At 55.8% G+C, this 15157-nt stretch overlaps 1 protein-coding gene across 1 annotated transcript in view; it reads right to left on the bottom strand.

Moving 5' to 3' along the window:
* GLIS1 (GLIS family zinc finger 1) overlaps positions 1–15157 on the bottom strand; it is a 217366-nt gene that overhangs the window by 70416 nt on the left and 131793 nt on the right. The window contains exon 4 of the mRNA XM_075998572.1: positions 12104–12986. Within this exon, the coding sequence (XP_075854687.1) occupies positions 12104–12986 (883 nt within the window). The remainder of the gene's footprint in view (positions 1–12103; positions 12987–15157) is intronic.

Here is a 15157-nt window from a genome sequence, read left to right on the forward strand (position 1 = left end):
AGACAGGTAGTCAGGGGCGGCCTCCTGGGGAAGGTGACCTGCAGCAGAGGTCTGGCTGGGGCAAGAGCATTCCAGGCAGAGGGAGAAGCCATGCAAAAAGCCCGAGATGGGAGCGAACACAGCATGTCTGAGGACCAGCCAGGAGGCCGGTGTGGCTGGAAGAGAGAATGAGACCGGGGTGTGGAAGGAGCCGGAGCCAGGGCGTTCAGCAGGGCCCCGCACCTGCACTCTCCTTGTCTTCCACCTTCTTCCTCCTCCCCCGGGGCCTGCCAGGAATTTGGAAAGATAATGATGGACATCCGAATGTCTATATTCAAAAGATCTTGGGGATCCTGGAGTCTAACTCTTCCAACTTACAGATGAGAAAGCTGAGGCTCCAAAGGGGTGGGGTGACTTGTCCAGAACCATGGGCAGTTTGAACAGGCAGGCAGAGCTGGCCCTGGCCCATACTGTCTCTACTTGGACCAAGTCAAGGTCATGAGACCTAGGAGGGCTTCCAACTTCATCTAATCCAAGTTCTCATCACACAAGGAGAAACTGAGGCCCCGAGGGTTAGGTGGCTCCATGTTAATGTAGAAAGAAGGCGGCCGGGGAGCAAAGAGCTCATGATGGTGCATGCCTGTGTGGGTCTCTGCACAAGCCAGGCTTCCTCTGGGCTTAACATCCACAGCAAGCAGTCATCGCACTTCTCCAGCACGCATAAGGAGGTGTGATGTTGGAAATCCACCGCTGGTTAAAAGTCTCCCTGGAGCCTGCCAGGCGGTGCTTCGTGAATCAGGGAAGGAAGGTGATTCTGACACGTGTGGTCTGCACACCCGCCAGCCATCTCCCACTGTGTGACCTCCACAGGTCCCCTCCTTGCCCTGGGCCTCGGGGACCCCATCTGTCAGAGGGCGTGGCAGGGGGTGAGAGGGCACAGGCTGAGATGCTGAACCTTGGAAGTTTCCTCCCCAGAGCACACAGCGCCCGCCAGTGTTCTTCGGGAATTTGGGAGGCAGCGCATGTCAGCCCTCCCAACACGGGGCCAGCACGTGGAAGGCACTCAGCAGAGGGGGGCACCATCCAGTGGGCAGGACACTGGCTGGGAGAAAGGGTGCTGAGCTTGGGCTCTTTTGCTCTGTGATATTCAATGAGCCAGATCCTCTTTACAGACCTCAGTTTCCACATCTGCAAACAGCAAAAGTGCAAGCCCAAGCAGTCGGCCTGTGGCCTCGGTGAGCCAATGGGGAGGAGGGATGGCAGGCAGTGGAGTGGTGGGGATTGTAAGGAAGTATCTGAAGCACAGTAGACACATTTTTCTGTCTGTGGCCAAACTCTTTTGAGCTCCAATCACTGTCATGTTCATTGGCCACTAAGCCTGGTCAGAAGTGACCCTGTAGTCCAAACAGCTCCTAAAACTTGGGGCTCGGCAAACACTGGGAAGCATAAACTCATAGTTAAATGTGAAAGGCCACCGTGGCAGCAGGAAGATCATGGGGCAGACAGCAGGGACGTAACGTGGAATCCGAGATGTGACAGTGGCCAGGCAGCTTCCACTCTGGGGATTCCAATGACCTACAGTAATAAAGGGGTCCTGCCACTGTCCTGTGCAGGAACTATCCACTGACACTCTGCATCCCTACCCAGGGCCTGGCCATGCACCAGGAAGGTGCAAATGTTACTTTGAGCTCAAAAACCCTGTGCTTTTTGGATCTGTTTGGATAAAAAGGCTGGCACATGGCCATCCGTTGAACAGATATTCACTGGGCCATAGCCTAGCTCCATGCCTGGCAGAGACCTCCCAGTTTTGCCCCCAGAAATGCACAGTCCTGCAGAGACCTCCAGTCCCATCATCTCATCCCCAGGAAATGTCCAGCTCAGTACCGCACTGTCCATCTGCCCGCTGAGCTCACGCCCAACACGGCAGACTTATCAAGGAAGGTCGCGGGTGGACACACGGAGCGGGCAAGGGCAGGCTGCCTTCCAGTCATTTGGAAATTGCTACCTGCAAGGCAAGAGTCTCAAGTGATAGACTCATTTTATCATTGCCCACGTCAGAAGAATGCACTGCGAGGAGGTGGAGCTGCGCAAGTCAGCGCCCTAATCACTTACAGACCAGGGGGCCCCAGTCCTGGCAGTGGAGGAAGATTTATTGTGGGGACTGACGGAAAACAAAGAACAGTTGTGCAAACTTTACGGAACCACATTATGGGAAATGCCTTTCCCATTTCCCACTGGTAAATGTGCTGGACACAGTTTCCAAAGGGGGACGGAGCTCCATTACCCAACCCTGTGTAGACACTATGCCCGGTGCGCCTCACCCATGGGTGCCCAGGAGCTGGGTGACAGCCAAGCCCTGCTGTCTGGTGGCATGGTCTGACCCGGGCTGCTCCAGAGGGTCTGGGGAAGAGGGCTCCAGATGTGTATTGATCTCCCTTCCTGGGCCACAATGTCCTCATCTGCAGACAGTCCCCATCCTCGCTGGGTACCTGTCACACTTTCAAATACTGTAAATGTTAACTCTGATCCTGTCACTCTCCTGCTTAGAATCCTCCCACGACTCTCTCCACTGCCCTCAGGGTAGAGTCCAAGTGCCTCATCCTGGACTTTGAGGCCCTTTAAGGCCCAATTCCAACCGCCATTATGTCCCCAATACCCATGCATGTAACTCCCTCCAAGCCTAAGAGGACATCTATGTTCCCCATAACGGTCAAGACTGTCACATGGGCCAGGCTTGGTGGCTCACACCTGTAATTCCAGCACTCCAGGAGGCTGAGGCAGGAGGATCACTTGAAGTCAGGGGTTTGAGACCAGCCTGAGCAAGAGCGAGACCCTGTCTCTACTAAAAATAGAAAAAATTAGCCAGGTGTGGTAGCACATGCCTTTAATCCCAGCTACTTGGGAGGCTGAGGCAGGAGGGTCGCTTGAGCCCATGAGTTTGAGATTGCTGTGAGCTATGATTCCGCCACTGCACTTTAGCTGGGCAACAGAGTGAGACCCTGTCTCAAAAAAAAAAAAGACTGTCATATCTCAAAACTTTTGTTCTCTTTTCCTGTAATGCCCTTTCCTCGTGGTCTGTACCCACCTGTCCAAGTCCAGCTCTCATGACATCCCAGGGGAATTCTCTCCCAACTCTGTGTCTCTGAGGCATCTGGTTAATTCTTGCCACCAGCTGTTCCTCCTTTGATACTGCATCGGACCTGGCGCAGTGGAGGGTCAGTACAGCTGTGTTGAAAAGTTGGGGGATGGTAGACACAGAGTGGCCCAAGGAAGGGGCACAGGTAAGGATCCAACAGATTCCACTCCTCCTGAGCATCCTGGATGTTGGTGGGCAAGGTGACCAAGACCTTTGGGGTCATTTGGCCCATCACCCACTTAACAGATGAGGACAGGACACTCAGGTCTGGGACTGCAGCTGTCCAAGCAAGGCACCCAAAGCCGGCTCTGGCCAGACCATCTGCCCTCTAGCCAAGACAGAGCCTATTAATGCTCAGTCACAAAGTTTACCAATTCCAGAATATCCCTCTCAGAAAACACGGTCTGGACGCTTTCTGAGAGTCCCTGTTGATTGTATATGACTTTCTCGTTCCAATAAGAGCATCATTTCAGTCCCATTTACATTAAATTCAAAAGCTTTTTTCTCTTATTATTTTAAATTCAATTCAGAGAGCTGTGGTTTTTTAATCCTTAATTTTTTTCATATTCCATAAAGAAATATTGGGCTCAGAAAACTTGGCCAGCATTCCTGATCCCTCAAGTGCAGTGATCCCAGGAATTCTCATCTCTGTGAGAGCTTGGATTTGATGACTTCAAAAAAGGAGAAGGAGGGAAAAAAGGGCTCCTGTTTCTAAGTACCTAATGTGCACTAGGCATGACGTAAGTGCCCCGTGTATGTGACCTCATTTAATTCTCACAACACTCTCCCCGCCACAGACAGGAAGCTGAGGCTCAGAGGAGCCACGTGACTTGTTTTGACATCTCCCAGCTGGCTAAGGGACAGAGCAGGGTTTGAACCCCAGCGGTATCCCATGCACTTAGCCACGGGTCCACTCTGGCTCACCAATTCCTGGCTCAGAGTCTGAGATGGAAAGGGGGCTCAGGCATGGAGACAGGGTAGGGGTGGGGATGAGGAATGGGGGTGGGCCAGAGGGGGGTGAGGGTGGGCTTGGGACAGGGAAGGAGGAGTCCAGGAGAGCTGCAGGCAGGGGCCTCTGGGCCAGGAACTGCACTTGGGAGCACGTGGGTAAGCAGTTCTGTTCCTGATGGATAATCCAACTTCAAGGAACATATCTGGGAGGGGCCCTCTCTCTGCTCAGAGATGTGGCTGCAGGCAGGAGCACGGGACTGAGTCAGGAACTCAGCTTGAGCTCAGTGGCACTCACTGTGGCAACAACACCCCTTCACCCCTCACAGAGCCGCCTCTTGGAGAAATGTCACAGCTCCCATTTTACAGATGCATAAACTGAGATCTGGGAATGGAGTGCCTTGTCCACACTGCACAGCTAGTGAGCAACAGAGCTGGGATGAGTCTCCAACTCCATCGGCCTCCAGTCCCCCTGCCTGTCCCCAGGTCAGTTATTTACAGCTGGGGCCTCAGTCTCCCCTCTGCACAGTAGCTTAAGGAGGCTCTTAGGGCTCTGCCCTGACTGCAAGGCCAGAGAACTTGAAGAACTCCAGGAAGCCTCTCCTTATTAAGCCGCTGGGTTTGATTCTTAAAAACTAGGGAGGGAGGAAAGCATCCCAATGTAAGGCACGCTCTGTGGAGTTAACCCCTAGGCTCAAGAAAGGAAAGGGCATTAGCATCTGTCGGGCCCCTATGAACAGTCTACTGCCACCTCTGAGTGTGACACGTTATCCCATTTTACAGCTCAGCAAACTGAGGCTCAGCACAGCCAAGTGACTCGTCCAAGGTCACAGAGCCTGTCTATGGTAGAGCTGGGACTTCCAACAGCCTTTTCTGTTTCTTTAGGAACATTCATGACTGAACAGCCATTAACCATTTTAGACTTTCCCTTTACCTCACGCAAGTTGTCCAGAACAGTCGGAACCATCTGTACACTTACGGCGTGCCGTGGTCTAGTTTCTCATCAAAGCCTCACAACAGTCCTAAGTAAGGAAACTGAGACTTACAGAAGTCAAGTTATGATCACACACCATCACAGGCAGAGAGGTAGCAAAGGCAGGTTTCAAATTCAGGCTTTCTTACAGAAAAACTTCAAGCACCAGATTAGAGGTGATGATCTTCAAGGTCCCACCAATGTTTGTGACTTCACAGGGAACCACTCAGGAGGACCCTGCGCAGGCAACCTCCCACAGCCTCACAGCAGAGAGGCAGAGCCTCTGTCCCAGGGAGCAGGCTCAGCTCCTCCACCACCAAGGCCAGGCTAGGCGCCAAACGACATGTGGTCCCCAAGACACTGAGCAACACCAGGAAGCACTTAAACATGAAGGCAACACATGCTGGGAGAACAGGAGGCACAGAGAACGGGGAAACTGAGGTGGGAGCAGTGGCCCGGGTTGTGAAGGATAGGTAGGAGTTTGCCAGTCTGGGAAAGGGATTCCAGACAGAGGGATCAGCATAAGCCCAGACCCAAAGGATTTTTAAAAACCTGGAGAATGCAAAGACTCACTAGCAGTTTAGGAGGACAGGGAGCTTCAGAGCAAGGGGTAATAAAGCAGGCACCCATGGCTACTGTTAACTCCCTGGGTGACACTGGGCCATGACGCCCTCTCTGGGCTTCGGCTTCCCCATCCAATGAGGGCAGACACAAGAACTGACATGATCCCAGGAAGGATCATTCATGATGGCACTTGTGGACCCCAACTCGCAGGCTGCCTTTACCCAAAGCAGTTTTCCTGCCCAGACCCTTCCCCACTGGAATGAGGCCAGGTGAGGGTGGGCTTGGGCCCTGAGCTGGCTGGACCGACCTGGCCTCCCTGAGCTCATCTACCGCAGATTCACCAGGGTGAACGTTTTAAAACACGTTGCATTTTGCAGCTTTTCGATCTGACCAGAAATTCCAGCCTTCAGGAAGGGAACTACTTTTTAGGTGACTGATGTATTTTAAAGAAGGTGAAATGTCTCACTCCTAAACCCATGAGGTGCTCTCTACTCCACGACAGAACTAGAGACCCATCAAGTCAGCAGGCAGCAGGCCCCCAAGAAGACTGGGTGCCAGCTCCCTGAAAACTAGCTACATGCAAATGTCCATCAGTTTCCCCTTTGACTGCAGGCTCCTCAAGACCAGGCGGGTTTGGTGCCCTTCTGTGACCCCAGGGCCTAGCCAGGGGATATGCAGGAGGTGCCCAGGGATAGCTTCCTGAATGGCTTTCAGATCTGGATGTTCTCTCAATATTTGTAAACAGACTGATGATTTTCTGCCTGGGAGGCGGCTTGGGGCCTTGGCAAGCACACAGTCTCTGGAGTCGAGCAGAAACCTGGGTTCAAACTGACCCCATGATGCACTTGAGACCTGCACTGGAGCCTGACCTGGACTGCCCCTTCTTCTGTAAAATGGGGACAATAATTCCAGTCTCCAGGAATGTTCTGAGATCATGCACATGGAAGCTCCACATAACCCGAAAAGCACCCAGCAAGTGTTTCAATAACATTCCCGTGGCCCCTGACCGACTTGGACGAGGTTACACAGCCAGGCCTCGAATCCTCCGCTCCTGGCTCCCCTCCCTCCTGCGTACAGCAACATCGCGCGTTCAAAGGCAGCGTTCTTCCCACAATGCCAGAAGCCTCGCATCACGTCATCTGCGTCTCTGCACCCCCGGCTCCCAGCACGAGGCCTGGCACACAGGAGAGCCTCTCCCAGCGAGGCAAGCGTTTCAGAGCGATGACGCTTTCCTCGCTGAGGGCCGCTTTCCCAGCGTCCAAACCTTCCCCAGCTGTTGGTTGCCAGCCCCTTCAGGAAGCCTCCTGCCATGGATGCCCATTTTCTGTGCAACCCTGGGCCCCTGACCACCCTCTCTGGGCTGTCTTCCCCATCCTCTGTCTGTACATCCGGGCGGGACTGGCGCCCTGCGTGCTCAGACACTGCCGGCTCCTGGTAATTCCCAGGCTGAGGCTCAGGTGCCGGATGAGTCAGGGGTGTCTGCTGGCCCAGAAACATTTCCAAACCCACAGCGCTGGTCTCAGGACATGGGGCGGGGAGCAGATGTCCAGGGACTCTCCTGGCTGTGATGGGGACAGCACAGAGGTGACTGTTCTGCTGAAGGGACAGGCGGGGCAGAGGAGGAGGGGGGAGGTGGCGTGGCCTGGCCCAAGCAGCTGGACCAGGTGATACAGGGGAAGTCATTTTGCCTGTGAACAGCAGAGACACGCTGCTGCTTCTGTAAAATGGGCCCAGTAATTCTTGGCTGGACCCAGCACGTCTCAGAACACACGGACTCTCCTCTCCCGTGGGACGTCCCACGGGACATGAGCCCAGAACTCCAGTCAAGCCTCTCTCGGATTCTCGAGAGAGACTGGCTGGGCAGGTCAGCAGATGTGGTCGGTGTCTGTCCCCTGCCATGTGGACTGTGTGTGTGATCTGGGAAGTGATTTAGCCTCTCTGGGCCTCAGAGTTCAGCCCAGTGCTGTTCTCAAGAAGGAATGGGGAACGGCTAGCACGAGCCAGGATGGAAGAATCCCTGAACTTCTCAGTAAAGAGCAACTCCCTTTACCGCCCCACTCCCCCAGCACCCAGGGTTGTGTTTCTTTAGGGTGGAGGAGGTCAGCAAGAGGGTTGGGGCAAGGCTAAAAGGGAAGCCAGAGCCCCAGGATTTCAGGGATGGGAGTAAGTTGAGCCCAGGCTGGGAGGTGGGCAAGGCCCCCAAGAGGAGGTCAGGCGGGGTGGCTGGTGCTCCAAGATCCTCCTCTAGTTGGGGCCAATCAGTAACACTCAGCTTCTGGCCAGATGTATTTGCCTGGCCCTGGGTTCAAAAGCACCTGGGGAAAGACTGGCAAATAGTGGAGAGGGGCATGAGGGAGGGGGACCAGTGGCTAGTGCGGCTGCAGCCGCCCGAGGAACCTGGGCCTGGCGAAAACCCAGCCCTGAGACACTGGTGCTTGTCAGCGCTGGAGGACGTGCCCTGGAGCCGCCTCCCCGTTCCAGCCCCGGGCACGCTACAGACACGGCTGGCCCAGAGCAGATGATCTGCAAGTGACTGTGGACAAAGATGCTAGGAATCGGGACCCCCGGCAGACACCGATCAGCAAGGCTAGTGAACGGCCCCCGCAGACACCTGCTGCAGGACTGCCCTGCCTACCGCGCTAACAGCGGAGGCGGCTATGTTCAGCCCACCTCGAGTCCAGGCCCCACCACTGACCGGCTCCTTTGAGCCTCAGTTTCATCATCTGTAAAACAGCTATAAATGATCCTGTCCCAACCCCCAGGGCTAAGGTACAAATCTCCTGAGATCGCTGTGAAAGAGTGTGATGGCGAAGAAGAGAATTAACCAGGCATTTGCCTTTGTCATCTCTTTTAACCCTAATCACAACCACCCTAAAAGGCAAATACTATTACTGCCCCCGAGTATGCTACAGTTCAGAGAGCTGGCAAGTGGCAGACTAGGCTGAGACCCAGGTATGTGGGTCCCAGGGCCTCACGGCCTTCCTGGCGGTGCTCACAGCTTTGGTAAAACTCCCCCCAGCAGTGAGGGAGGGGTTCTTCTCATGGCTGCTGTTATTTTAGAAACCCCCAGTAGTAAGTGGCATTGTTATGCGTTTTCCTTTTTTCTCTCTGCCTCTCTTTTTCTTGCTGTGGAGGAAAGCAAGCTACACAGTCTGCTAATTTCTGCGGTCTCAGACAATCAGAATTCCGGCCGTCTGGGAGAACCAACCTAAGAAAGCATGAAATTAATCTTTTTGAAGTTAACGTCTTCGAGGCGTTGCGTCGGTATTTGGGTTGGACGCGTAGCCTTGTTATCGTAACGCGGACGAAGCCCCACATTTAATAAGGCTAAGACAACTCGGGCAACCTAAGAAACATAACAGGATATTGCAAAGAGATTAGGGAGCTTCCTCTGGACAGCGTGGATGGGCCGTGCGGAGGGCAGGGTGGGGGTGGATGGTGCGGCTTCCCCCCCCCCGGGGGGAGGGGGGCGGAGAGTCCCTGTCCCAGGCCTGGCCCGAGGACCACACTGCCCGGGCAGCGGCGAGCTGGGCTCCTCTCGGCGCAGCGAGGCCTGCCTGGTGCCGGAGCAGAGGCTCCACAAGCTAAATTCAAACCAGCTGCAGGGACGGAGTATTACAGTTGGATGGGGTGGGGAGAGGCTTACCTCATGAAAGAACTGTGGAAACGGCTGCTGGAAAGATAATAAAAGGATTAACTGCTATTTTAGTGGGCCATTTACTCTTCAATCAAAATGTCTCATCTATTTCCTGTTCTCCAGAGGCTCTGGGTCCAAAATTCCTTTGTCTATTACAGTGCATGGTAGCAGAGGCCTGTCATGAGAAATTAATAATTTTACAGGGAAGGGAGATTTTATTTATCTGGGTGTGGGTTGGGGCCCGCCCCTTCCCCTGGGTTACCCACCCCAGGCAGGCAGGAGGGGCCAGGGGAGGTGCTGAGAAGAGAGTGTCGCTGCCGCTCCAGACGGTGGCACCCCGAGGGGCCGCCCTAAGACCCCGGAGAATCAGTTCAGCAGAAGGTCTACACAAACGAGGGCATTACAGTTTAGAGAGAGGTAGGTTCAAATTGCAGCCCAATGGTTGCTAGCCATGTAACCTGGGGCAAGTAATTTTTCTTACTGTTACTACTGTGATTCTCAGCCTCTGTTGTTATTGTTTGTCTCCAGCTGCTGTGTGACCTGGGGCAAGTGATGCAATCTTTCTGATCCTCAGTTTCCCCCTCTGTAAAATGGGGTTAGTAGCATCTACCCCACAGGGTTGTGTGGGGGCCATACGGAGGCATCACTTAAAGAGCGCCGCACAGTCAGCACTCAGCAGCCGCTTGCCGGTATGATCATCACCGTAATCCTAGCCCTGCAAGAGGCAAGACCGAGTGGTCTCACAGGAGCAAGAGGAAGGCCAGCTGGACTATGCTTTACCTTTGTTTCTCCATCTGTCAAAACCCTTGGTTTTACAGGACTCATTAAATGCAATCATAGGTTAGTATAGACACGGCTCAGACGTCACCTCCTCCGTGAAGCCCTTCTGGGCCTCCCCTCCTGAGCCCGTGCAAACTCCATCCCAGGACCTGTCACTGATCTCCCACCCCTTCTTGAGTGTGAGTATCCCCAGGGCAAGGACCATGGCAGGTCCAGGCCTGGGATCCCTGGGCCAGGCATGAGCCAGGTGTAAGCCAGTGTCCTGTGGAGTCAGATAAGGTCCTGGCAGCCTGGCCCAGGAGAGCGATCATGGGACTGCACTGGGAAACTTGGGCCCTGACCCCTCTCTGGGCCTCCACTGCGCAAGCTAGAAAACGGCAGGGGAGGCCAAGATCCTCTCCACGGCCCCCAATGTCCAACACGGACACTCCCAGATGCCGATTCCATGCAGAGGCCCTACTGTGAGAAGGCCACTGACCACACCATGTCAAGGGTCATTCGGGTCACGCAGACTCCTCCCAGGTCCCCACAGACACCCATGAGCTAACACACAGGAGATAAGGCATGAAGGACAGTGGCTCAGTGGCTTTCGGCTCTAAGGTCTCAGGGAGAGACGGGCCCAGCCAGGAGGCCTGGCCTGGCCTGCAGGCTCTGCCTGTTGGTCATCTCCTTCCAGGAGGGGCATGTACAAGACCCCAAATGAACCAGGGCATGCCCAGGGCTGGCCCAGCCACCAGCACTCCCTCCAGGGTCCATTCAGCCAAAGGCACAGGATAAAGTCAAATTCTCAGGTAGCTCAGTGAGCCTCTCCCCACCGCCCCGCACACACCAGGATGTCAGCCACAGGTTCTGTCCTCCTGCCCCACCTCGGCACAGGCCATTCACTGCTGCTCACTCGTGTACAAAGTGAACTCCTCCTTCAAGACCCAGCCTCCAGGAAGCTGCAGGAACTGATCCCATCAGACGTGCAGCTCATAGCCACACGGGCAGGCAGGGTGCCAAGGGTTAGCATCTTGACCCAGGAGGGCAGAATTTACACTACTGGCTGCCAAGGTTCCTGAGCAAGGACACTAGGGCTTCCCAGACTGAATGCTCCATGAGGAAGGGCCCAGCAACAGGGTCAATGTGCAAGTGTAAAAGAACTTGACCTTGGCTATGACACCAGCCCCTGCAGACCAGACGTGCTGCTTCCCTGACAGCTGGGCAGACAGAGCAGTGGCCCTGGAGGCCCATGGTTCTCATCACACAAACACACCAAAGCCCATCCTGCCACTCCCAGGCAGGCGCCTCTCCTGGTAGGCCAGCTGGGCCTCAGGGGCAGGCAGAGAGATCAGGCTGAGGATATCAGGGAGTAAGACCAGGCTCCCAGCCTCTGATAGAGTTCTACCACAGCAAAAGCAGAATGCAGAAATGACGAGTCAGAAGGGCCAGAGGCCTGGGTGCCTAGGGTGAATGCATGTGCGTGTGCATGCATGCTCATGCCTCTCGCTCCCTCCCAGAAACCTCCGTCTCAAGCCAACCAGAACACTGCTGGTGCGACCAGGGCCTCAGCTACCAACCCTTGGCCTTGCCCCAAAGTGTGCCCTGAGGGCCCACAGCTCTCAAGCCGGGTGCCTGACCCAGTGCTCCCTGGTGGAAGCCAAGGCCCCAGGCAGCTCCAGAAGGCCCAGGGAGCCTGCCTGGGAAGGGCCCAGTGCTGGAGGAGAGCATGTCCTCCACACCTCACTTGGCCACCAGCAGGTGGGACATGGAGCACGTGCACGTAAACAGAAGGCTGGCCAAGTCTACTCTGACCTAGGGCACACATGCATGGCACAGGCCTGTGTCATGCTAAGGCACAGCTAATGCCTCATGGTGGGGACACGGCACCTGGAGAGTTTGAGGGGCCCCTCTGCCATGGTTCCCAGTGCCGGGGCACTGACCATGTTGAGCAGTGGCCATATCCACAGCATTGGTCCTTCCCTCCTCAGCCACAGGGATTTCGGCCAGCCCCAGGTGAGGAGCCCCAGGTGGCCCCCCGGGCAGCAAGGTGCTGCTGCTCTGCCCGCCAGGCTGGAGTGAGGCCTGGCGGCCAGTGGGAACTCACCATGCACTTGTTGGGCTTCTCACCGGAGTGCACCCTCATGTGGATGAGCAGCTTGTAGCGGGCATTGAAGGGCTTGTAGCGGCGCACGCAGCCAGCCCAGAAGCAGGTGAAGTCCTCGCCCTTGCGCTGATCGATGTGGCTCTTCTCAATGTGCCGCACCAGCTCCTCCTGCTGCTCGTAGGCTGCACAGCAGTCCACCCAGCGGCACGCCTGCCGCCCGGCCACCGCCCCGCCCGCCAGGCCCAGCCCCAGGCCTCCGAGGCCAGGGCCAGTTGGCAACTGAGGCAGGGGGTAGGGGGGCGGCAGGCCCTGCTGGTGAGGCCCAAAGAGCTCTGAGAACTCATCTGCAGGCTCCTGCTTCAGGAAGGCCGCCTTCCGGCAGGCTTCAAGTTGCAAGCTGCCCTCATGGGTGTCAGTGGGTGCAGGGCCAGAGCGGGCCCGCTTGGGAGGGCCCCCCAGGTCTCCCGGCAAAGACGAGCTCCGGAGTCCATTTACACAGGTGACCAGAGCCGTTTGGGAGGAACGGATGATGGCGGTGACGTCGGAGGAGGCGCAGGGCGAGGAGGAGGCTGAGGAGGTGGGGGGCAGGCCCAGGAGGCAGCAGTGCTTCAGGCTGCCCTCGGGGAGGCGGGCCTCGGGCTGGGGACCCAGGCCGGAGCTGGGCTCGCTGCCCAGAAGGTAGCAGGAAGGTGCAGGGTTGGCGAGGCCTCGGCCGGGGAGGTCCAGGTCTATGTGCAGGCCGGTGGCCGGTGGGGCCCGGCAGTGGGCAGATAGGGGCGTGCGGGCCTCGGCCATGGCCTGGAAGTCCGGCAGGGATTCCTGCTTGATGTGTTGTGTGGTTGGGAGGCTGCCGTTCATGTATGTGGCCTGGGGTCTGGGTGACCTGGAAGACAGTGGCCAGAGAGGTCATGAGAGGGTGGGCACTTCACGGGGGAGGCCCGGGCAGGGGCTGGAGAGGAAGCTCAGAGCACAGAGGGAGGTGAGGGCTGGAAGCAGAGAGAGGGAACAGAGACTGGTTATCTGGAAAGCCAAGAAGGGCAGGGAGGAAAAAGGGGAGAGAAAGAGGAGACTGAGGAGGCAGGATCTGGGTGACTGAGTGTGACGAGGGAAAGGCCCCTCTTCCACCCTAGCCCAGCCCAGCCCCGCAGCCCAGGACGCCATCCCGATGGGTGTGCTCTGGAGGAAGAAGGCTGAGGCTAGCATTGTAGGAACACCCAGATCCAGTGTGTCTTAAATTCCACTATCATGTCCCTTAAATCTTTCTTAATTCTTGTAATCTTTCTTAACTTCTAGAAATGCTAACTGTATGAAGTTTTGCCCAAGCAGCCTGTCTTTCCCACTGTTAACGTCAGTGAGTGGGGGGTTTGAAGCATGGTCCTGGTGAGAGAATGTCTCAGGAATAACTGCAGAATAACCCCCCTTCTGGGGCGGGGGTCCCAGGGTTTCAGGCCCAGACGCTGTGATTGAGTAAAAAGCAATTTGGGAGAGAAGCCACGGGCAGGCCAGGCAGGGCAGTGCATAGAACATGGGGTCTCAAGTGCCCATCAATTCATGAGTGGATTAATAAAATGTGGTGTATGTATACCATGGAATACCACTCAGCTTTAAGAAACAATGGTGATATAGCACCTCTTGTATATTCCTAGATACACCTGGAACCCATTCTACTAAGTGAAGTATCTGAAGAATGGAAAAACCAGCACCACATGTACTCACCAGCAAATTGGTATTAACGGATCAACACCCAAGTGGACATATAGGAGCAACATCTATAGGGTGTCAGGAGGGTGGGAGGGGGGAGGAGGGGATGGGTATATACAACCACAATGAATAAGATGTGCAACATTTAGGGAATGGACATGCTTGAAGCTCTTACTCGAGAGGGGAGGGGGGCATGGGCAATATATGTAACCTTAACACATGTACCCCCATAATACGCTAAAATTAAAAAAAAAAAAAAAGAACATGGGGTCTGAGCCAGGTGCAGCCATGTTCCAGCTGTGCGAACTTCGACAAGGCCCCTGCCACTCTGGCCTCTCTCCTCGTGAGAGTGAGGACAGGGTGGGGCTGGGGTTTGCCACGTGACTGTCTTTACCACGTGGGTGGTACACAGGTGACCAGAGCGAGCCTCTCCCAAATGTGGGGCATTCCCTCTGCCCACTGCATGGGAGGCCGGGTTTAAGGGACACACGGGATTCCTGCACTGAAGCACCCACTGTTCTGGGTGGGGGGACCAGGCAAGGTGCAGAGAGAGACACCAGGGCCTGCCTGTCACCAGAGCACTCTGAAAAGGGGAGAGGCCAAGAGGGAAGTGTGGGGCTGAGAGTCCGAGAAGCCCCACTGGCTGGCTGGGCAGAAGAGGAGACCTGCTGCTGTGCCCACCGTCTGGCTAGGACACCCAGGTGACTTCACCCTGTCTGAGCCTAAGTTTCCTCACCTGTGAAATGAGGACTAAGCCTCTCTGCCTCAGGGGGCAGCTCTCAGGATGGCGAGAGGGCCTTGTGACAGCCCTTTGGGAGGGGGATGGCAAGACAGAGGGAGCTATGATCACTGCTGCTCTACTGCCACTGTCCTGGGCACTCTGCAGCTGGTGCTGTGGTCATCACCTATCCCTCTGCTTCCCACGGTGGCCTTCCAGCCCCAGCCCCTCCTTCCCTGGCTCCCTGTAGCTTCAGTACCCATGAGGGAAATGGGTGGGGAAGGGACGGGGAGAAACAAAGTCAGAGCCCAGAGGCCCTCAGCCAGCATGGGTTCCAACCCCAGCACACATCAAAGAAAGCCACAGGGAACCTCAATTCTCAAAGAAAAATGATTCTGTAAGGGAACAGTGAGCATCCTGCTATTTCATAGTGTCCCCACTGCAGAGCTCCCAGGAGAACATAAGCTCCATCAGGGAGATCTTTGCTTCTTCTGCCAAGGTACCCTGGTGCCAACCACAGTGCCTGGCACATGGTAGGCACTCAACAAACAGCTGGTGAGGGAGGAGCTGCAAAGTGGCAGCTGGGCCAGGTTTTAGAATCTCCTGCTGGGCAGCAGGCTACAGGCCAGCAGCCC

The sequence above is a fragment of the Microcebus murinus genome, chromosome 2 (assembly GCF_040939455.1).
Source record: "Microcebus murinus isolate Inina chromosome 2, M.murinus_Inina_mat1.0, whole genome shotgun sequence".
NCBI classification, from domain to species: Eukaryota; Metazoa; Chordata; class Mammalia; order Primates; family Cheirogaleidae; genus Microcebus; species Microcebus murinus.